We start from the raw sequence: 22470 nt of genomic DNA, 5'->3' as shown, positions 1-22470 counted from the left end.
GCCCATCCACCTTGCCAGCTGGAAGCTGGCACATGACCCAACTAAAGGAATTGACAAGTTTCCTCAGAGGCAGATGTTATCATACCCCTCACACAATAAAGGAAACTGAGGCTCAGGAAGTTAAAATAAAAACCCTGTAGATTGCCCAAAGTTACACAAGGAGTGAGGACCAGAGCTCCTTCCGCACGTAATGTTGCAGAAACCAGTGATCGAGAAAGCAAGCACCAGACTCGGAGAGTTGGAGAGCTCAGGTTTGTTAAGCCAGCAGGCCCAGAGGAGTTAACACTCCAAGCTCTGAGCCCCGAACAAAGGAGTTACAGAGTTTTTATAGGCAGACTATAGTGGACAGCAGTAGCTGCCAACAGGCTGGTTTAAACTAAGGCGTTTCACACGTGCGGAAACAGCGGTCAAAACGGGGAGACGAATGGCTGATCTTTACACGGACAGGCATGATTAAGCAGGATTGCAGGGTCTGGGCAACTGCAAAGAGCAGGACAAGGGTGAGTGAGGTAAGCTCCAGTTCCTAGTACTGTAAGTCCCCACTTTCTGAGACTACGTGACCTACATGATCCAGACTCTGCAAGGAGCAAACTGAGTTACAGAGGCAGAACGAGCAGGAGGTTATGTAAAATTTCAACTTTTCCTCTTCACTAACATTCTATAAAGTACTTATTTGTCTCTCTCTACTAGAACGTAAACTTTTCAAAGACAATGGTCTTTGTTTTGCTCTCTGATATCTCCTAAAAATGTCTGGCACATATTCAAATTGTTTAATGGATGACACACACTGTATGGACACCTTAGGATGCAATCAAGAACAAAGCCCTTTCCTTGATGCCAATTATCCCATTGAAGTGCCCGCTGCGACCTTTGCACCGCTCTCTGGCTCCATCTGCTGGCAGTGTCTCTCTCCTCCCAGGGCGGTCCCAAATTTACTCGGAACTACTTAGCTTGGTCTCGCTGAGTGCGCATCGGACCAAAATCAAAGAGCACAAACTCAGAGCAGGAAATTGTAACTCTGAGAAGCAGCATCAGTAGCCAGTAAGCAGAAGCACCTGGTTCACGTGGTGCGGGTTCAGCCTATGGTGCTCCTAATGTTCTCCAACTCGCTCTCTTCCGCTCCTGGCTCCTTCTCTCTCGACAAGATGGCCACACCGGCAGTACCGGCGAGCGCGCCTCCCGCCACCCCACCCGAAGCCCCCGCTGCGGCCTCATCTCCGGCCTCGGCCCCAGCCCCAGCCTCAGCCTCGGCCCCGGCTCCAGCTCCGGTTCCAGCTCCAGCGCCGGCTCCCGCGTCATCCTCAGACCCGACAGCAGCAGCGGCTACGACCGCGGCTCCGGGCCAGACCCCGGCCTCAGCGCCAGCCCCAGCGCAGACCCCCGCACAGTCTCTGTCTGGCCCTGCTCTCCCAGGCCCCTTCCCCGGCGGCCGCGTGGTCCGGCTGCACCCGGTCATTTTGGCCTCCATCGTGGACAGCTACGAGCGACGCAACGAGGGCGCTGCCCGAGTTATCGGGACCCTGCTAGGTGAGTGGTCAGGGGAAAGTGACGTTCTCTTCTGCTTCCCACCTCCTTTTATCTTCGCAGTAGCGTTTCACTTCAAGTATGATTAGTCCCAATCGGCGAAAAACGTGTTCACACCCTTACTGGGACTCCCTAAACCCAGTGACCACTTTTTTCCCCCATACCTACTACTGGCCTTTGTTTTTCGAGTGTTAACCGAGAAGTTTTTTCTGACTAGTTGGCAACGGAGTGGGGACATCTGTAGAAAGATATCCCTCTCAGCAACTAAACCAGTTTGGCAGGAACCCATTTGAATTTCAGTATTCTGCTTTCTTAAACGTCTAAGCCTGATCCTCCTTTCCTCTCTCTCTCTAATACTAGTCACCAGTGAAATATAGACCCCCGTTCCCCCAGTGTAGTCTCTGATTCTTCGTTTGGACACAAACAATTAATACAATACAAATCTATTCTTTGTATTAACGATCACATGGAGAAACAACGTTTTCCCTGCCATGTTCCAAATTTGAGGAATGGGTATTTTATGTTAGAGTAAAACCGAGAAGCCCTAAAAAGGGATTTCTGACAATGTATCCTTTTCTCTGGGGACTTCTGGTCCCATCAAATTAATTTTCACTCCATCTTGGTCACAGATTTGGGGCACTTTTGTTATTCCACTTCAGTCACATTTATGATTTCTCTTTCTTAAACCTTGAACGTGTAATAGTTTCTATTGTAGAAGATAGTTGGTGTATTGAGAAGAGGACAATAGTTGTAGCCAGACATCTGCAAACGTTAGCGAAGTCTCTTTCCTTCGGGGACTTGCTGAAGATGTCTAACTGTGCTGACACAGACTAGGTATGAAGCAGCTGTTGGTTGCTGTCGTCCACCACATCAGGCACACTCCTGACACACACATTCTCTCTCTTATCTTTGAGAGTGTAGCATTTTACGGAAACTTCAGTTGATACATTATCTTACAAACATTGCCATAGCTATCTCAAACCAAGCCTTTGTATTCTCTTTGCCTGTCCTCCCTTATTTTTTCCTTTAAGTTCACTCATTTTCCAGGTTCCCAGGAAAAGTTTTCACTCTGTCCTTCATCCCATACCTCCACTCTATTTATAATCTCCCAAAGTGTGAAAGTGTTAGTCGCTCAGTCCTGTCCGATTCTTTGCGACCACATGAACTGTATGTAATCTAGATTTTCAGCTCCTCTTCCAGAATGGAATCGTGGTACAATGCTTGATGTTACAGAGGCAATTCTTACTGAAGAATGAAGCACAGATTCTTCCTGCTAGGAACTTAGAAATTTTAAGTTAGAAAGCAATTCATGAGACATATTCCATTTGGTTAAATTAAATCACTAGTATCTTTTATGTACCATAAAACTATTAGGTACTTAGAATTCAAAGGTTGATAAAACAAATAGTCAAGTCTGTTGACAGGAGATCAAATAAGATAAAGAGTATGTATGCATACTACTATGTATAAAATAAACAAGGATTACTGTATAGCACAGGGAACCATACTTAATGGAAAAGAATCTGAAAGAATATGTGTGTATATATACAGGTATAATGGAATCACTTTTCTGTACACTTGAATCATTGTAAATCAACTGTACTTCAATTAAAAAGAAAAAGTACCATTGGGTTTGGGGATATAGTTTCAGCTAACAGGGCAGAAACCACAGCAAAGTGGGATTAAACAGACACTGATGGTTAGGGAGCAACATTGTAGTCTCGTGGAGGGGGAAGTACCTGAAGCCTAGCGGGAGGGGCTAGTAGGTTAGGGGAAAAAAAGGAGCAATCAAGGAGTCTTAGTGAGGTCAAGAAACAATGTAGCCAGAATAAAAATGTCAGAACTAGAAAAATAAAAGTTTGTGGTATGATGTTTAGGGTTCACAGGGAGAAGTTTTCTGGATGATGGTAGGGTTAAGGTTATGACTGGGACCATATGGCTGCAGGGAGGTACAGGGAAGCTCCCTGAAAGTGTGCTCTGAGGATGGGCTACTACATGAGTGGTCTACATAGACACGATTAGGATCCTCCAGGCAGCTCTGCTGGTGAAATTATATTAAGGAGAAAGTCCAGAGGCTAAAAGACGAAGATCTTAAGAATGAAGATCTGGAGTAGGACAGGTAGCAGGAAATGAGGTAAAAGGAGACCCTGTGAAGGAAGAATAGACCCTGTTTGCTCATAGTTAAAGAAGAGAGTTGGAGATAACTCTAGAGTTTCATTTCTCTGGAAAATCCAGGTTCCATGGCTGAAACTTGAGAGCTTGTGAGTCCAGTTTGGATTTTTGTTGTTGTTCCTTGACTTTGAGGAGACCTCTTGAAAGCATTTGGGGCAATTGGAAGCCGAAAGTTTTATAACACTTGGACTCTTCTCTCTCACAGGAACCGTTGACAAGCACTCAGTGGAAGTCACCAATTGCTTTTCAGTGCCACACAATGAGTCAGAAGATGAGGTGAGTGGGGATCTGAGAGCCCCATACAGTCTATAGCTATTCATTTGCCAGACTCTGTGAGGCCCTCCTACACCAAGTGTATCATGCTCATAACTAGAACTGCAGTTCAAAGAGCTTTGTTCCATTTGGACATACTTGCCGGGCCTCTTCTCTTTGGTAGGAGTGGCCTCTTGTCCTGTTCACCCATTTTGCTGTGGACTTGTGGCTTCTTTTCTGCCCTTCTTCTTAGGTGGCTGTTGACATGGAATTTGCTAAGAACATGTATGAGTTGCACAAGAAAGTCTCTCCAAACGAGCTCATCCTGGGCTGGTGAGTTGGGATGGGGTGGAACATGTCAGTGGTTGATTGCCAGCACCTTTTGCCACCTGACTAGGTATCGTACTTCCTCTTTTGGAGACAGGGTATTAAATGTGTAGTATCTCAAGGAGCTAGGAATTCTGTGTGTTATGCTGGCAGTTCTGATCCTGTGAGGCCAAGAATACTCATTTTGAGCTGCAGCTTTTGCTGAGCAAGTCATTTTTGCCTCGCTGGTGACTTAGAGTTTTTCATGAGCTTTTAAGTCAGCCTTGTTTTATTTGATTTAATAAAATTATCTGTGGTTTTTTTTTTTTTTTTTATGTTGTCCCTGGGGGTATAACTACTGCAAGGGTGTCAGGTACCCAGAGACACCCATGCCACCATCCTGTTTAGTATTGATGTCACATGTAGACATGAGTCCACAACTCTTCCATTTTCCAGGTACGCTACAGGCCATGACATCACGGAACACTCAGTGCTGATTCATGAGTACTACAGCCGAGAAGCCCCCAACCCCATTCACCTCACAGTGGACACCAGCCTCCAGAATGGCCGCATGAGCATCAAGGCCTACGTCAGGTGACCAGGGGCTTGGGCCGCAAGGGCATGAAGGCTCCTTCGTTCATGCTACGCCTGGGTGACACCCGCCTCCACCCCATGCCGATGTCATCCTTCAGTGTGCACCTTGCTGCCTCCTAAGGAAGCCCCTGCCTCACTCTCGGCAGTTATCACTGGAGAGGTTTTACTCAGAAACTCTCCCTGAAGTTACCACTCGTTGACCCTTGTCTGCCCAGACTTCTGCTCATTGCTCATAGCCAGTTTTCAAGGGCAGCCCTTTAGGTATTTGAGCAAGCTTGCTTTCCCTGTCATCTTTTCTAGAAGCTAACTCATACACAGCTCCTACTGCCGATCCTCACATGGTGTGCTGGCCGGGATTCTTCTCCATGTTCACGGATTTTCTGAATTGCCCTTAAGTTTGTCGTTATCCCTCAAACTGTGCATAGAACACAGGGCAGTACAGATTAAAGAATGGCTGTCCTTATCTTGAACATGTCTATCAATCCTGGATATAGTACAGTTTGAGTGACAGTAACATTGCTCTGTTGGCACATTGAGCTCGCAGGCAGCTGGAATGCTGGGTGACGGGGGATGTCGGGAAGGGCTGTAATGGCAGGCCAGAAAAGCGGCGGCTGTAGGAGTTGAAAGGATTCTATTTTTCTCCTTGGAATGACGCCGTTTGTTAGTGCGTCTCTTACTACATTTAACTTTGTGCTATTTCTGTGTCTGACACTGAAGTGACCAGTTAACCATTATGCAGTGGGACAAAGGTGGTGCGTGTCAGTTCTTACAGGCCAGTTATTGTACCACTAAACTCTACCTGTTGCCTTATTTCTTAGCCTTTCCAAATATTTCAGACTCCTGCAGATCCAACGGAAGTGTATAGTTGACTAAGTAAAGGCAGTCACCTTTACTGAGATTAATTATTGCACCCAGTCTAATCTTGATGGACTAGAATAGATTTTTTTTCAGTGCTGATGAGTGCTTTTCAGTCCCAGAAGAGACCTGTCCTGTCGCTTCTTTCTGTGGGGAAGGATGTCTAGGCACCCAGTTCCACAGGGATATTCAGTGTCCTGTCCTCTTCACTGAGATTTCAGTGTGTGAAGTAATCCTCTGTAAAGGGTCCAGGCCTCATCCAAATGCTGAGTCCCATTCTCTCAGGACAAGAGTTTGGTGTGTGGAAAGAGCTAAAGGAAGAAAGTGGCTTGTTCTCTTTAGACCTCTGGGCTTCATCTGGTCCAGCCTTCTCATCTCAGAACCTTGGAAGCCATACTCTTGATATGACTGCTTTCCCAGCTGGGACCAAACATGAAAATTGCCCCCCAAAGCCATATGTTAACCTTGATTTCTGTCTCCCCAGCACTTTAATGGGTGTTCCTGGGAGGACCATGGGAGTGATGTTCACCCCTCTGACAGTGAAATACACATATTACGACACTGAACGCATTGGAGGTAAGTGACCTCCCCATTGCTAGGTCCTGGACATTTTTCAAGGGAGGGGATTTCTATATAACAAGGATGGAGGACCTTGGGTGGGTTAAGAGCAACCACTGATCTGAGGTTTGTATGGGACTCGAGGAATTATTTGAGAAGTTATTAGAGGTGGGAAGTCATCAGCCCCAGAGGCTACGTGGCCATTCATGTAAGACCAAAACCAATGATTAGCATCCTGGGTGCAGGGGTTGAACTCTCTCAGAAGGAAGAAAAGCTAGTAAGGGCAGAGCAGGGGGAGTTTGAGGAAGCTGACTGAGTCCAGAAGGAGGTAGTTAGAGCTCGCTTTCCTGATGGGATGGCTGAATTCTCTGTCTCTTTTTCCCCACCTGCTCCCACAGTTGACCTGATCATGAAGACCTGTTTTAGCCCCAACCGGGTGATCGGTCTCTCCAGTGACTTGCAGCAAGTGGGCGGGGCTTCAGCTCGCATCCAAGACGCCCTCAGCACAGTGTTGCAGTATGCAGAGGACGTGCTGGTGAGGACGGGAGGAAGACAGGAGGAGGAGGGCGTGGGTCTCCACTGTGAGATGGCAGGGGCTGTGCTGGCGAAGCCACGGTCTCAGAGACAAGAATTAACTGTGCCGCATTGACTCTTTTGGTGCTCAGTCTGGAAAGGTGTCAGCTGACAATACCGTGGGCCGCTTCTTGATGAGTCTGGTTAACCAAGTACCCAAAATAGTTCCCGAGGACTTCGAGACCATGCTCAACAGCAACATCAATGTGAGTGCCGTCCCTGGGCTTCTGGGAGCCTGTGCCTCAGCACGTACATGTGTGAAGGGGTGGGGGAGGTGGCCTGGAGAGGACAGAGGAGGCAGGCCAGTGCCTTTGGCCCCCTTGCAGTCCAGGCTGTGAGGAAGAAAGCACAGGTGCTCAGAGATTCTCCTCCTGCCATTTCTTTGCTTCCCATGGCTCAGGTGTATCAGAGATGAGAAGGTGTTCTCAGGCATTTCCTTTTTGTCTTCCTCCTCCTCTTGATCAACCTCTCCCAGCTTTCATTTGCCCAGGACTGCTTTACCCTCAGTCCATCATACAGCTGGCCAGACTTTCTGCTTGCTCTCTACGCAGCCCCGCACTCATCCTGGATTCCTTCTCTTCCAGGACCTGTTGATGGTTACCTATCTGGCCAACCTTACACAGTCACAAATTGCCCTCAATGAGAAGCTTGTGAACCTGTGAAGGGGCCGCGGGCAGCCCCTCTGCCACACTGGGCCCCAGCCAACCCCGGGACCCAGAATGGAGTGAAAGAGAAATGGTGTCTTTGTGGTCTGAGTCACACCGAGTCAGTCAACTGCTTGTGACTCTAAATAAACATAGACTACCTTTTGTAAGTGAATTCCATCTAATGTGAGTTTCCCTCTGGGTGGAAGGGAAAAGGCAGTTCTGGAGCTCACCCAGGAACCAGGAAGTGAGTACTCTGGTGGAAGCTGGTCGTGTGTGTGGCCTGAATCCAGGTCGGGATTTTTTTCTTATGCCACTGTCTGCTTCATAGTTTAGTGGCCCAGTGAAATAATCGCTCTCATAAAGCAAAAATACAACATAATGGGAACGTAAGGGCTGACCAGAGTCTGTCAGGGTCTACATAAGACATGATATCTGAGCTGATGTTTTTTGTTTTTAAACCAGGAAGTCAGGAAAGGGTGATTGGGACAAAGGAAGTACATGTAAAATTGTTTAACCTGTTTAGAATCTAAGAAGTCATATGCAGGAGCCAGACCATAAGGGCCCTCAACCTGTGGAAGTTGGATTTTTATCCTGGAAGTTGTGGGAAGGCATTGGATAATTAGATTTGGATTTCAGGAAGATTACCAGGTACTGGTATAGAGGAAGGAGGGAAAGGGAGAAAAACAGAAGGCAGAGAGATAAGCAGAGGGTCGCTGTGATTGTTGAGAGATGACGAGAGCCCAGGTTCAGGCCGGGCCTTGGGGATGGCAACGGAGACTTGGGTTCAGGAGTCAGGCTCCAAGGAGGACCTGGAGTCTGGTTGACACTTGGATGGTGAGAGATGGGGGCAGTCTGGGATATTGCCTGGTTTCTGATAAAGGTGATGGAAGGGCTGGCGATATATGAAAACCCTGGGTACTTGAGAGTGGTGGAAGCTGAAGATGCAGAGGTAGGGTTACAGGGTAGTTTACCAAATAGTGAAGTCTTAAATGCAAATAAATATGACTTATTTTGTAAACTGGGGCCACACCAGATGTTTTGAGGAAAGGCTGAAGAATGCAAGTTACCTGTTGGCTCATGTAATACGTATCAAGTGCTAACCAGTGTGCTAATAAGCAAGAGGTCCTGGTGCCTGCTTAGAACCTGCAGGGGGAACAAAGAGACCATCAATTTGGGAATCATGAGATGTTACAGGTCATGGAAGACTTCCAGTTAGGAAATGAAATCTAAGCTGGACTTGAAGAATGAGAAAGAGGCAGATTGAAAAAGAAAAGAGAGCAAAATAGGGCATTCTAGACAAAAAACAGTATGTGCAAAGGCTTGGAGGAAGGCTGTCACGGAACATTGCTCCATTGTTGCCCACCCTGGCCACAGAGTTGTTTATAAAACAAGAACACTCCTCTGTGCCTACAAGGATGCTCAAATTTTTTTTCCCCAGGCTTTGCTTATATGTGCACGTTTGTTTTTTTCTATGAAATGTGTTTTCACACATTCTCTTTGTATGTGGTTGTGCCTGTGCTGAAAACACTGCAGAGTGTGTCTGGGGGTGACATCATATGTTACTTGAGTTCTGTGATACCACACTTCCCTGATTTTCTCCCAACACCCTTAACAAACTGGTCCTTCCTCCTCTGACACCCCCATACCCCACCCCACCCCTACCAAGTTCCATTCCCCAGGATTCCATCTTGGGCCCTCTGCCTGGAGAAGCTCAGGGAAGCTTGGGACTGATTACTCCCTCAGTGTTAATGATGCCTAGGCTCCAACTCTGGCTGAAATTCAGAACTGGTTTCCTGACTCCAGAAATACCATATCTCTCACCTGGATGTCTCAGAAGCATCTTAAATTCAGCACGTTTCATATTCAGTTGACTGTCTCTTCCTCCCCCAACAAAGCACTTCCTCGGGATAACACAACCATGTACACAGTTGTTAAAGCCCAGAAACCTTGGGTGAATCCTTAATTCCCCCACCCACCATAATGCCTCAAACAGTTCATCACAACTCAGCCATCCTTCTTGCCCTCTGTGATACTGTGATATAATAAATAAATTTTTTCATCCACGTTCCTAGATTCCTGGCATGCAGTTCTTACACCCGTTGGAATTTCCTAAGTAGTAAGACCTATAAAGAGTCTTATCCCTAACCAACTTCTTTCAACTGCACCTGAGTTTTTGCTAATGGAATGATGTTTGTATAGCAGCTGGATCACCACAGGATGGGGGCTGGTTGCCAGGTAAATCAACCGTGTGATTGGAGCTTAGAACGTTCAGCTCAGGGAGGGGAGAGGGGCTGAAGTTTGGATCAGTCAATCAATGATCACTGATTTAAACAGTTGTGCCTATGTGATAAGGCCTCCATTGAAAGCCCAAAGTTTGGAGAGCTGGATTGGTGAACAGGAACATGTCCAGCAACAAGACACATACCAGGAAGACAGTGCACATAAACTTCACAGGGACAGGGACCCCTGTGCTTGAGACCCTCCAGACTTCACCTGCAGACTTCACCCTGTGCCTCTTCATCTGCTGTTGAGTCACATCCTTTAATGTCTTGTAACAAAGCAGTAATGGTGGGTAGACTTTTCCTGAGTTCTGTGAGCTGCTCCAGCAAGTTGACTGAATCTGAGGAGACAGTTGTGGGGACCTCCAGTTTATAGCCAGTGGACAAGAAGTTCTGGGGTCAACCTGGACTTGTGACTGGCATCTGAAATGGAGGTGGGAGGGGGATATGGAGGGGAGGCAGTCTTGTGGGACTGAGACTTTAGCCGTAGGATCTGGTGCTGACTCCAGGCAGATGATGTCAGAATTGAGTTAGATTGGAGAACACTCATCTGGTGTCAGCATCGCTTGGTGTGAGGAAAACAGCTGCACTTCTGGTCATAGAAGTGTTTGATGTGTAGTCAGTGTGGAGTAGAGGGAGACAGCTGCCCTATTCCCCCTCTTCCATCCGTTCTTACAGCACCCACACTGCTCTTATAAATCCAACCAGGACAAACCGCTGATGAAGTTCATAGGTGTCTACTGCCAGGGTGAAGTCACACTTCTGCCACAGTCTGTAGGCTCAGCATGGCCTTGCCTGTCTCTTTGGCTTCATCCATAAACTCACAGGCTGGACTCCCTTTGCTCTGCTCTCTGCCTGGAATACAGCACCTCTAGCTGGCTTAGTACTGCTGCTCAAGGTTAGTCTAGATGCTGCCTCCTCTTGGAAAGTGCTCCCATGCCATGATCCCACAACTGTCTCCTACTTACCATCTATCTCACCATTTTGGACTTGTCTGTTTACCCTCTGTTAGAACATAAGCTCTGTGAGGGCCAAGACTGTCTATTCTGTGGGCTGTTAGATACCAGAACAACCCAAACAGATTCAGTTCTCAGTAAATATGTGTGACATGAATAAATGAATGGATGGCTTGTAAGATAATTACCTCGAGACTCTCTGGACATAGTAAGTTCATCAGGGGCATTGGAATCCTTTGGAGAAGAGCCAGAGGGAGGGAGCACACCTGACAGGTCATTTGTTTAACTCATCCTACAAGTATCAGTATTTAGTGATGTTTATGTGTGCCAGACCTAGTGTCAGAAGTTGGGGTACAGAAGTAGATGGACCATGTTCTCAACCCCCTGCCCCGAGTTTCAGTCTTAAGGTGGAGAGACAAAAATAAAAAGGACAAAAGGGATTAATTGCTATAAAAGATAGGAATAAGTCTTGGGAAGACACAGTAGAGGGCAGGCTTAAATCTGCCTGGAAGAGAGGGGCGTCAGTCTTGAAAAACACTGGGAATTGACTGGGCACAAAAGAGGAAATGCTTTGAAGAAAGTGGGATAAAAATCAAAATATTACTCAGTTTTATAATGGTCTGTGTATAGGGAGTTGTGTTTCCAAGGATGTAGCAACCTAGAGGTAAAAATAGAGTTGCCATAACAGCCACAACAGTTTCTGTTGCCCTCTCCTCTCTGGGGACACCTGCTTCCTCAGATCCTCCCAGAATCTCAAGTTGTTTGAATCAGGAGTCAATTTTTTGAAATTTCGACTAAATTTTATGAAATGTGGACAGACTAATTTTTTAACGTTGGACATGTGGGTTATTTCCAATCTTGTGCTAACATTCCTTGGTGAACAGCTGTGTGCAGATGTGAATATCTGGCTTTACACCTCTCTGGGGTGATCTGTGTCCCCTACTCTGTGACACACATTGTCACCCAGGAAGTCCACACAGTACCGCCCAGCCTCTGCAAGGGGAAGAGACCTTTGTGAGAATAAACCACAGCTTCCACTTGTCCTCTCTCCATTGTGGAGGGAGGGAGTGAGAGGCTGAGAGGACCAGAGACCATATGACCCCAGCCTCTGTCCTCCGTGGGTCCGTAATCACCATAAACCTCCGTCAGCCCAAACCAGAGTCCTTGTGAAAAAAAAAAAAAAGTTTTGGAGAGCATGGGAGGGACATGGAAAAACGCATATGGTTCCCTGTTCCTAACTCCAGCCTGCCTCCTCAATTGAGCCTGTGGGCTGCTTGGCTATACGCAAGGCCTTGGGCTCTGCTGGAGTCCCTAGAGAGGGAATGACTAAAGCTTTGTACCTGGGAAAAGCTGGGCCAGGGAAGTGCTGGGAGGCCTTTACAAAGAGGTCTCTGGCAAGGACCAGAAAGTTCTGGATCCTGTGAAGAACATGGCCCATAATCACTGGTGGGCCTATGAGGGAAGCAGGCATAGGGTCTTACTGGATTCTTGCTCTGGCCAAGAAGGATTGAATAGATACAGTGAGTCACCCCACCTCCTCAGGTGGGGAGTCGGAGGCAAGGCTTCAGCAGGGGATGGCATCTTGTTTGGCTCTGCTCAGCCTGTTCAAGGCAGAAAAACCATTTCACCTTCCAACACCCACAGAACTTCCAGCAATGGCCAGGCTGTGCTCCAGCAAGCCCTGCTTAGGCCTCCTTGAAGAAGAAGGAACCCTTTCTTACTGCACTTTTACTCGGCACAGCCTGTGGCTGTGACATCAGTCACATCTGATGAAATCAGCATTTCTCCCACATACTAGCCATGGTCAGCATTGCCAGGAATGTTCAAACAGGGCCCAGCTGCTGGGACTGGGTTGCTTTTACACTCACTAATGTCTAGGAATCCAATCAAGCTCTTAGAGGGCTAATAGAATCCTGCTCTGTCCTCCTTTTCCCCAATGATGTCTCACAGAAGGGAAAACAGTTGCATTTGGTGCTGATCTAGACTGTGATTAGGTCTGTTTGTTCCATGATGGTCTGTCTGGTCCATCTCGGTCTATCTTCTGCCTCATTCAGGCTGCTAGTCCTGTGTTGATGTTTCTGTATCATGATGATAACCCTCAGTCTCTATGTCCATGATAATGGACCACTTTGTCCCGTGAGGAACACTGCTGTATGGCTGAGGCTTTCTGAGTGATGGCCACTAGAGGGTGCCCTGGCACCAATTGAAGTCTCTTGGTTGCCAGTTTACATTCAGTTTTCTGAGTAGGTTTTCCAAGGGCCTGGTAAAGAAAAAGCAGCTTCTGCTTTGGAGAGGCTAGCTTGGTACAAAATAGGTGAACAAAGCTCCTGGAGATGCTTCTCTTCATAAATCTCCTAGGGCCCACTTTCATTCCCATCAGATTGTAATCTACAAGTCCCTCTATACAAAAATCTTAGAGCTTCCACTTTTCAGGAGGAACTCTCGTCCAGGCCCCGACTATCAAAATGAGGTTTCTAGGGCTTTCCATCCAGGGTAAAGAGTGGTACCAAAGCTCATGAGTAGTCCTGGGCATCCTATGAAAGAGCCCAGCCTGTCAGTATGTTACTAGAGTTTGAGGCAGTTGAGTGAGGGGCCCTCTCCAAACTCTGGAGGTTGGAAGAAGATGGTACGAGGCAGGATCACATCCAAACAGTTCCAGGTAAGACTACTCAGCTGATGGGGGTGTGAGAGATGGATCAAGGTAAGGGGTAGCTGAGAAACCCCAAATTTTGACCTAAAATGCAGCTGGAGAAGGGACCTACTTAGTTTGAGTTCTCTGATAGTAAAATGTGTGGCAAGGACTTAGGGGGGAAGGTAGTTGATGGGGAAGGTGATCTGTTTTAGATTCCTAGAGTTGTCATTTAAAAAGTACCACAAACTTGCTGTCTTACTCTTGCAGTTCTGGAGGCTGGAAGTCTGAAGTCAACGGGGTTTATATTTATAGGGTTATGCTCCCTCTGCAGCCTCTGGAAGAGGTTCCTTCCTCATGTTTTCCAGTTTCTGGTAGGCCAGCTGTCCCCTGGTTTGTAGCTGCAGCACTTCAGTCTCTGCCTCTGTCGTCATACGGCATTCTCCTTGTGGCATGTGTCCATATATCCCTCTTGTAAGGACACCGATCATACTGGATTAGGTCTCACCCTACTGACCTCATCTTAATTTGATGACATCTTCAAAGGTTCTATTGCCAAATAAGGTCACATTTGCAGATACCAGGGCTTAGGACCTCAACACATCTTTGGGGAAGAGAAAGGCACAGTCAACCAGTAATATCCTCCAAGAAACAGAAGTGAATGGAGACAAGGAGGGGAAGAAATACAATCTATGGTATTAAGCTGGTCATTTCCGTCTCACTGAGAAGCCTCTAAGGAACTGTGTAAAATACCCCCTGAGAATTATCCTGCAGAAAGACTTGAAGGCTCGGACATTTAACCAGTTCTCCCATTGGTTGAAGAATTTCTTAGGAGATTGACTTCCTCATACTTGCAGGCTGCTTGCACAGGTGGACTGAGCGTACTTTTCCAGCTAATTAGGAGAGCTTGAAGCAGGATGTGAGCACTGTGCTAAGAGCTGTCCACCACAGCTGTGCTGAAGTCAGGGAGATTATGGGCCATGGCACAGGGAACCAAAAGTGTCTGCAAAGATACACCCTTTGCATCGCTCAGATCTGTTCATGACCCACAATAAGTCAGTCCACTCTGTCGTTGACTTTTTTTAGTTTTTTTTTTTCTTTTGGCTGTGCTACACAGCACATGGGATCTTAGTTCCCTGACCAGGGGTCAAACCCACTCCCCCTATATTGGAAGCATGGAGTCTTAACCACTGGACCGCCAGGGACTTTTAAAGGCAATGGTCAGCTGCAAGCTCTATGTTTAAAAGAAAAACTTTCAGCAGGAGAGTCAGTGGAATCAAGTATAGTAAGTGTAGTTTCCCTGCTGTGGTTGCTCCTAAGCCAATATTAATCTTTATCATCTCTCCTCCACAACTCAGCCACCAAAGCTGGTCTGATTGCTTGTCCTGAGGGTGTGAGCCTTTGGCTTTGCCATCGTTAGGTGGTGTTAGCTGTGGTTGCCTAGTCGCTGCCATCACCAGGCCTGAAAGCACCAAGAGCCACTCCAGCACCCAGGTGTCAGATGACCCCTCCTTTGCACCATCAGACAGACTATCCTTACCTCTTCTGGACAGTCAAGGGTGGTCACATCCTCAAATATAGCAATTCTCTTTTACCTGATGGTCCACTGGCACGGAGAGCCCAAAATGAACTTTCCATGTTAACCAGTGGAAGAGGTCCCCCCAAGGACCAGAACCAGCCACAGAAATGGGGGAACATAGTTCCTGCAAGGAGGTCCCCAGGGTCATGAAAGGGGTCAATTCTACTTCACCCCTTGACTGCTTGGCCCTGTGTGTTCTAACTACCAAGGACGCAGCACTGTTTATCAGCCGATAGCTTAATACATGTACTACATCCTGGAGGACAGTGACCTGATCCACGGTTGTCATCCCAAAGCTGGCTCCTAGGTGAAGTCTTTGAAAGGGCATTCCCACTTTCCACCCTTGGCTTCCAGGTAATGAAGAATATGGTAAGACCCCTTGTTGTACAGAACCATGGTCACAATCCTTCACCATAAAACACACCCTTCAACTGAGATTTCACTCTATAGGATCCCGGGTTGATAGTAAGACATTCTATAAATCACTGGAGAAAAGACTACAGCAGGGAAGATGAGTCCATATTCAGAAAAGCTTTCAGTTCCAGTAAAGATACCCTGCTGCCCTCTCCAGGGTGGAGGGAGTCTGATGCAATCAACTTCCTTGGTGTTGGGGCAGTCTCCTCAAGGAATAACAGCGTAATGAAGATCCAGCCTCTGCAGTGAGCATTCAGCAGCAGCAGTACGCAAATCTGCCTCGGTGAGAGGAAGCCCTGTCTCTGGGCCTATGCCGAGCTTCCATCTCTGTCACCTTCCCACTCCGTTCGTGGGCCCCAACTCTTAGTCGAGGATAGAAACTGATACCCACCAGACACGTCATTCTGTGCACCTGGTTGTTGAGGGCCCCCTCCTCTGCAACAGACACTTTCTGATGAGCATTGAGATTAAAAAATCAGCCCAGTCTGAAGCCACTCCTGTTAGTCCATCCACACCCCTTTCCCCCAGACTTCTTTCTCCAGTATTCCAGTCTTGCTTCATCCAGGCCTTGACCACCCAGTTGAGTTACTCCCCACTGCCCAGAAGTCCATGTGTATTCTCCCCTCAGGCCACGCCTCCCTACCTGCAAAGCCGATGGCCAAGTGTACTGCCCACGAGGATTTCCCTCACCATTCACATTTAGCACTCCTCCTGAGTGGGTGTGTGATATTGCTGCAATTCATTTTTGTTTTGCACATTGTATGAAGCCAATCCATCCGTAGGCCGGGGCTCAAATTTTTGTCCTCCTGTAGCTATGGCAGTCGGAAACACCCCCACAGGTGTGAATGTGAGCTGAGAGAGTAGGTTGGTGCAATAGGGGTATGACATGGAGTCTAAACCACCTTTCCTTTCCATGCAGTGTCCTTGCACTCTCTAAACCTGACCCAAAAGTACCACTGTCATCATACAATGAATCGTCCATTTAAGACTAGTGAACATAATCACCCCGCTAATGACTGGGCCAACTGAACGACTGCTGACCCAGACTACGATGGGCATTTCTGGTCATGGAGTCTTGATATCCCATTTTCAAGTCTTTACAGGCCATACCTGGGCCCCACAGCACACCATGAGCTGCTTTTTCAAATGAGTAATTCTGTGTTGCCGAAGGCATGGCTTAGCTCTCAGACCTGAAAGATCTCCTACTGGAACTTTCCACAGACTCCACTCAGTACCCTCATCTAACACAGGCCTCTGGCACTGTTGGACTTTGGGTCACTGAACTCAAGATTCAGGGCAGCTGGGACCTCAGCTTGAACCTGCGGAAGATGCCTTTCTTGCTTTAGTTCACATTTAGAGCTAGAAGAGATAATCCGTTCTCTGGTCTCATAATAAATCCTACTTCCCAAACCCCCTGTCACTCAATAAACTACCAACATAGTTCCTTTCTAAGGCTGGGTTCTCCAGAACCAGACTCGGAAGCACAAGTGATTTATTAAGGAAGTGCCCCCAGTGATGTGATGGTAAATGATCAACACCTGGCTCTTTGGAATGAAAATAAAACTTTGATATATGTGTACTAAGGTGTTTCAGTTGTGTCTGACTCTTTGTGACCCTATGGACTGTAGCCCGCCAGGCTCCTCTGTCCTTGGGATTCTCCAGGCAAGAATACTGGAGTGGGTTGCCATGCCATCTCCAGAGGATCTTCCCAACCCAAGGATCAAACCTGCATCTCTTATGTCTCCCACATTGACAGGCAAGTTCTTTACCACTAGTGCCACTTGCCATAAATACTTCCACCATGGTAAATGCTCCCATCATAGCCAATTTAAAGCTACAGACATGATGTTTCTGAACATGAAGTTGGGAAGAAATGCTAACAGTTGGCTCTTGGTTCTGGTCAGCTCCAGCGTGCTGCTGAAATGTTGCTACAGGAGACAAGGAAAGGAGTGGGTGCAGGAGGACAAGGAAGTAAAGCAAGAGTGTGATCTCAAAGTCCCGCCAAAGTTACAGTCCCCTGATGCTACTAGCAGGCTCCAGAGTACAAGTTTCACCTCAGTGATACACGTGGCCAAGACAAGGATGCTGTACGTTCATACCTGTGCACCTATTAACTGTTAGGCAAGAGCCACCCAGCATGGAAGTAAATTCCTAGGTACCTATGTCTCTTTGTGTAACTTCATAGTATGAAGGCAGTCCCCTGAGGAAGAGGCACAGGTGTTGGAGTTTAGAAGCAAAAGTCCATCAAAGCTGTTGGTGAAAGTGAAAGGTGGGCAGGACACACATAGAAACAGGAAAAAGGGACCCAAAAGGATCTGAGTGAAGCACCAATGCTGTCTGCACCAACTCACTGCAGAACCATCACTATATCCAAGTTATAGGGAGTGTAGCATCAGGGCAAACATATTAGACCAACTCCAGCTGCCCTTGCCTGAGCATACAACCCTGAATCATGGGGGAGTACTCCTAAGTCAGTAAATTCTCACCTGTCTAACCTTGTATTCCAACCTCCCCAACCCAATCCTAGCCCAGCACCCTCAAGATCTGCTCCGGCACTTGTTCTCCATGTTCCTACTATTATGTATCGGACAGGGTTAAGCAGAGGAGAACGCTTTCTCCAAAAGAGAGTGCCTTACTGAGCTAGTCATCCCTGTAGTAACTGGGGCTCACTCTTAGAAGGAAAACATGAAGAGCCATGTAGAAAGGCCAACCATCAGTCCCCCACTAACTGGGTGTTTGTCTTAGGGTAACTCTCTTACGGGCTTCCCTGGTGGCTCAGTTGTAAAAGAATCCACCCACAATTCAGGAGACCTGGATTCGATCCCTGGGTCAGGAAGATCCCCTGGAGAAGGAAATGGCAACCCACTCCAGTATTCTTGCCTGGAGAATCCCATGGACAGAGGAGCCTGACGGGCTACAGTGCATGGGTCACAGAGAGTCGGACACGACTGAGCAACTAAACAGTAACAACTCTTACACTTCCAGGCAGCACCTGTGCCTGTCTATGTACTGCATTTCCTTCAGAGAAATTTCTGAGCCAGAAAAAGCAGAAACACCATGGCAGTTTCTTTAGATGGGATGCTGGTAAAACATAGAACTCTCCACCACAGCTGCACTGAAATCAGGTAGGTCCGGAGGTGGAGACACAAGGTACTATGAACATTTGCTGCAGAGGTCTTGTCTCTAAGAGAATTTTGTCATAGCAATCCAGGTATGAGGAAACTGCATAAGGCCTCGGAGAGACTTGGAAACAAAGGCAAGATTTAAACTCAGGGTTGCTAGGCTTAGACCAAAAGGCGCTTTCTGAGGGTCTGCAATCTAAAGTGTGTGTTTACCAAAGGGAGAGGGGTTATGTGACACACACTTTTAACAGCAGGGTTGGGTGATACCGCCAGCACTACAAGGGTCTAGGATTCTGGGGTTTTCTGCCCTGGTAAGTAGAGACAACTTAGCTACTAAACAACAAACAAAAGTTCTTACGTCTCCTGTGTTGGCAGGCAGGTTCTGTACCACTAGAGCCACATGGGAAACCCATCATTCAGATCTCAGCTCAAAGGTTACTTCCTCAGGAAAGGTTTTTGCATTCTATCAGACTAGATCCCCAAATCCCACCTTCTTGCATGTATATTCTCATAGCATCCAATTCTGTCTTATCATAGCTTTTTAATTTTTTTAATTATAAAAAAATGTTAGGCCTTGCTATGCGCCTTGCAGGAGCTTAGTTTCTCAGCCAGGAACCAAACCCATGCCCCCCTGCATTGGGAGCATGGAGTCTTAACCACTGGGCAGCCAGGGAAGTCCTCTTATCATATTTTTAAACACAATTTCTAATAATATACTTGAAAACAAATGTCACAGTAATATAATAAACCTCAGATAAGCAAAAATATAACTTTCCTCCTATTTCCCTCTTACAAACATATCTCTAATACCTATTTCTACCAGTGATAGAAAATTTAATCTTTCCAATTCAGGGTAAACTCATGCTCTTCTGGAAGTAACTCAATCCTACTTCAGTGAATAGTCAATTCAGAATTCTCCTTCTGCACAGAAAGGAGTAAACAACAATAAACCTCTCTTTAGGAAGGTGTGCTTGCAAGGTTGGTGATTGGCTAGCATCTGGGAATTTGGATTTCAGGAGGGTTCCCCCCACTTCCTAATAAGAATGGCTCACTGTCACTAATGTTTACAAACAATATAGTATATGCTTTCTTTGGGGATTCCAAAGTTTGTTACGTGTGTGGCAAAAGGTGCCTATACAATCAGTCCCCAATAAAACCCCTGGGCATTGAGTCTTTGGTGAGCTTCTCTGTTAGACAACATTTTGCAGATGTTGTCACAACTTATTGCTGGGCATTTAGCTGGTCCTATGTGGAGACTCCACTGGGAGAGGACTCCACTGGGAGAGGAGCCATGGGGAAGCTCATGCCTGGTTGTCTCCAGGTTTCATCCCATGCATTTTTTTTTTCCTCTGCTGATTTTGCTTTGTATCTGAACAGAAAAGGGCTAACTTAGCAGGCCTAGGTTGCTCAAACCTTACACATTCCAAAGAAAGTCTCATTTTCCAGGCCTGTTCCTTAGCCTGGACCCTGGGAAATAAACTTTGGCCCCTCAGAATATTCTGCCTGATTAGAGGTTTGGGGCCATACTTCACCAGTTTGACCAGGTAATTTTATCCTAATAAAATGATTGATGTAGTAGACTCTTTCTGCTCTGGAGAGGCAGGGAAATTGTCACGGTAGGTCAGTCTTACAGTCATGGCACATCGATGTGAGTTACCCTCCATCATAAACCTTGGCCACCAAGGACTGGGTGAGATTCCCTAGTTGGCAACATTGTTGCTGGGAGAATTACACATGGTCTCATGAGATTCCACTGCGAGGAGTCACCTACACACTTGCAGGTGATTTCTCTTGCTTCCCCTCAATGCCCTTTCCTTGGACTGACTTTGATCTGGAGCCTTGCACTGTAATAAACCATAAAACCAGGAGGATAAGGGCTTCTCTGAGTCCTGCAAGTCCTAGTGGATCACCGATCCTAAGGGTGGTCCTTTGGACCCTGGCATAGTATCCTTTCCCTATAATAAATGATAGCAGTGAGTAATTGTATAATGAACCCTGTGAATTCTCTTTGCAAATCATCAAAACTGGGAGTGGTCTTGGAGATCCATGTTATTCTCCATCACCCTTCTTTCCCACACTCCTGAGAGAGAGGGGTTTCTTTATCGTCCTGAACGTTAGGGAAAGGAAAGTATCTGATCCCTGAGCATCATCTCTGTAAGATCTGACTTGTCTAGTTCTTGTGGCCACACTTGTCAACTTTGTTCCTGTTTGCCACCCTCCTGTAACCTCTCTGGTCACCTGATCCAGGTACTCTGAATCCTCGTCAGCCAAACATTTAAGCCTGTTTGGGTCCTCCAGCCCTTTTAGCCCTTTCATTTCCCTTATAGAAAGCCCAGAACTTTCCATGGGATTTTCTGGTGCCAGAGTAAGGAAATGAAACTCTATGAGCCCCTGATTCTAAGACCAGGGGAGATCGTCTTAACTCACCCATTATTGATGTTCCCGCCTCTGGCAATGCATGCTGGGAGCAGGGTACCTGTTTCTTACACACTAAGAGTCCCACAAACTTCACTGGGGTTTCTGTTTTCCTCCATATTATTCCACCTTGGATTATTTATATCACCATAAATAATCAGAAAGAATGCAATGTTCTTTCTAGTTATCTAGCTACTCATTATTAATATTCAGATTAACTTCCCATTTATTTTCAGATTTAACTTTTTGAAAATTCTCAATAATTGACACATTAATTTAAGAGCACTCACAGTTATCATAAATATTGCGATGCAGAGTGATGCAATTATAAATATACATGGTGGAATTTCAACCTATAAAGTACATGAAGTGATTTTTCTTCCAAGTTCTGCCTAGAAGGTTTGTCTATATTTGAAAGCAAACATTCAGATGTTAATAATACATCCAAACAAGGTGCCTTCTTCATACTCTGGATGTTATATGCAAGTTAGAGGTGATGGGACCCCCACGATCGCATGATTGTTGATCATTCACAAGTTCAGGGATGTCAGATGTGGCATTTGGTGACCTGGCCTCCAATAAAGCTGAAGTCAAACTAGAGGTTATACATAGTTCCTGTCACTGCTTTTTCTAGTGAGAATAAAACAAAAAACAAAAGTAGAACAATAACAACAAAGTGTGTAGGCAGATATTTCTCCCATACCTTTTTTTAATGTCAGACCCTGAACTCCTGATGCTCAACACACCTTTTCATTGCATAGTCAGCTCTTGCAATTGCTCTTGGACTCTCTACCAAAACTTCTAAGAGCATTTTTTGTTGTTGCTCTTGTTGGTTTGTTTACTTGTTTTGGAGCTTCAAGGTTGAACATTGACTTTGACAGCTGTCTTTTCACAGCCAGCCTTGCCTGCTCTCTTGCTCAGGCTTCCGAAAAGCTCATGACAAGTATCGCCCCCATTCAATAAGAAGCAGAGCTATCAAGTGTGAGGTTACTTACTTGGGAAGCCTGTTCCTGCCTTAGACAGTGGAGTCAGGGATGCTAAGAAAAATTACCTGTCAACTTGTACGGACTTCTTAGATCCCCATCCCCACCCCTCTCTTCATTTACAGAGAGTCCTGAGCACTCAGAGTAGGGCTGAGCAGATACTCTTGTGAAGATGTTCCTGCCTCTCTGCCCCTTTAGGATGGAGAGGAAACAGGTGGAGGTTGATGAGGGAGGTTGTCATGTGACTGTTCATTTGGGCCTCTGAAGGTGAAGCCACTATTCTGTGAGTGTGAGAGTGGGGATGGTCCATCACCTCTGTAAGGTCATTCAAAGTACCAGTCACCCAGAGATGAGGCCCAACTCTCTCAAATGGACATTTTCACCTCTTGACCTTAGGCATGCAAGTGGCAGGATGACTAGGAAAGAAATCCTGTAGGAGAGTCTACCTTTTGGAATCAGAATACAGATATCTACAGATGACCAGAGGGACTCTGCATTCACACATTTCATGTGATGGCTCTGCTTATTTTCCTGTGTTTTTTCCTCTAAATTTAATGACATCATTAAAGATCCAGCCTGTTCTAGATCTAAGAACCCAGGGACTGTGTCCAC

General features: G+C 46.5%; 1 protein-coding gene across 1 annotated transcript; it reads left to right on the top strand.

Moving 5' to 3' along the window:
* Window positions 1–1128: 1128 nt before the first annotated feature.
* EIF3F (eukaryotic translation initiation factor 3 subunit F) lies at window positions 1129–9552 on the top strand. The gene is made up of 8 exons (XM_081545337.1): window positions 1129–1527; window positions 3902–3972; window positions 4202–4281; window positions 4711–4848; window positions 6188–6279; window positions 6660–6796; window positions 6927–7040; window positions 7419–9552. The coding sequence occupies exons 1-8, from the start codon at window positions 1146–1148 to the stop codon at window positions 7494–7496; spliced, it is 1092 nt and encodes a 363-aa protein (XP_081401463.1). The 5' UTR covers window positions 1129–1145; the 3' UTR covers window positions 7497–9552.
* Window positions 9553–22470: the final 12918 nt, after the last annotated feature.

The sequence above is a fragment of the Giraffa tippelskirchi genome, chromosome 11 (genome assembly GCF_054371585.1).
Source record: "Giraffa tippelskirchi isolate mGirTip1 chromosome 11, T2T-mGirTip1v1.2.pri, whole genome shotgun sequence".
Lineage (NCBI taxonomy): Eukaryota > Metazoa > Chordata > Mammalia > Artiodactyla > Giraffidae > Giraffa > Giraffa tippelskirchi.
This window is presented reverse-complemented; position numbering and strand designations above follow the sequence as displayed.

What these genes read in the sequence shown, in the direction of transcription:
- EIF3F (XM_081545337.1), top strand. Translation starts at nt 1,146, where the DNA reads ATGGCCACACCGGCAGTACCGGCGAGCGCGCCTCCCGCCACCCCACCC. An exon ending in ACAATGAGTCAGAAGATGAG is followed by an intron (nt 3,973 to 4,201) that starts GTGAGTGGGGAT and finishes CCTTCTTCTTAG; the next exon opens with GTGGCTGTTGACATGGAATT. An exon ending in TGCTCAACAGCAACATCAAT is followed by an intron (nt 7,041 to 7,418) that starts GTGAGTGCCGTC and finishes CTTCTCTTCCAG; the next exon opens with GACCTGTTGATGGTTACCTA.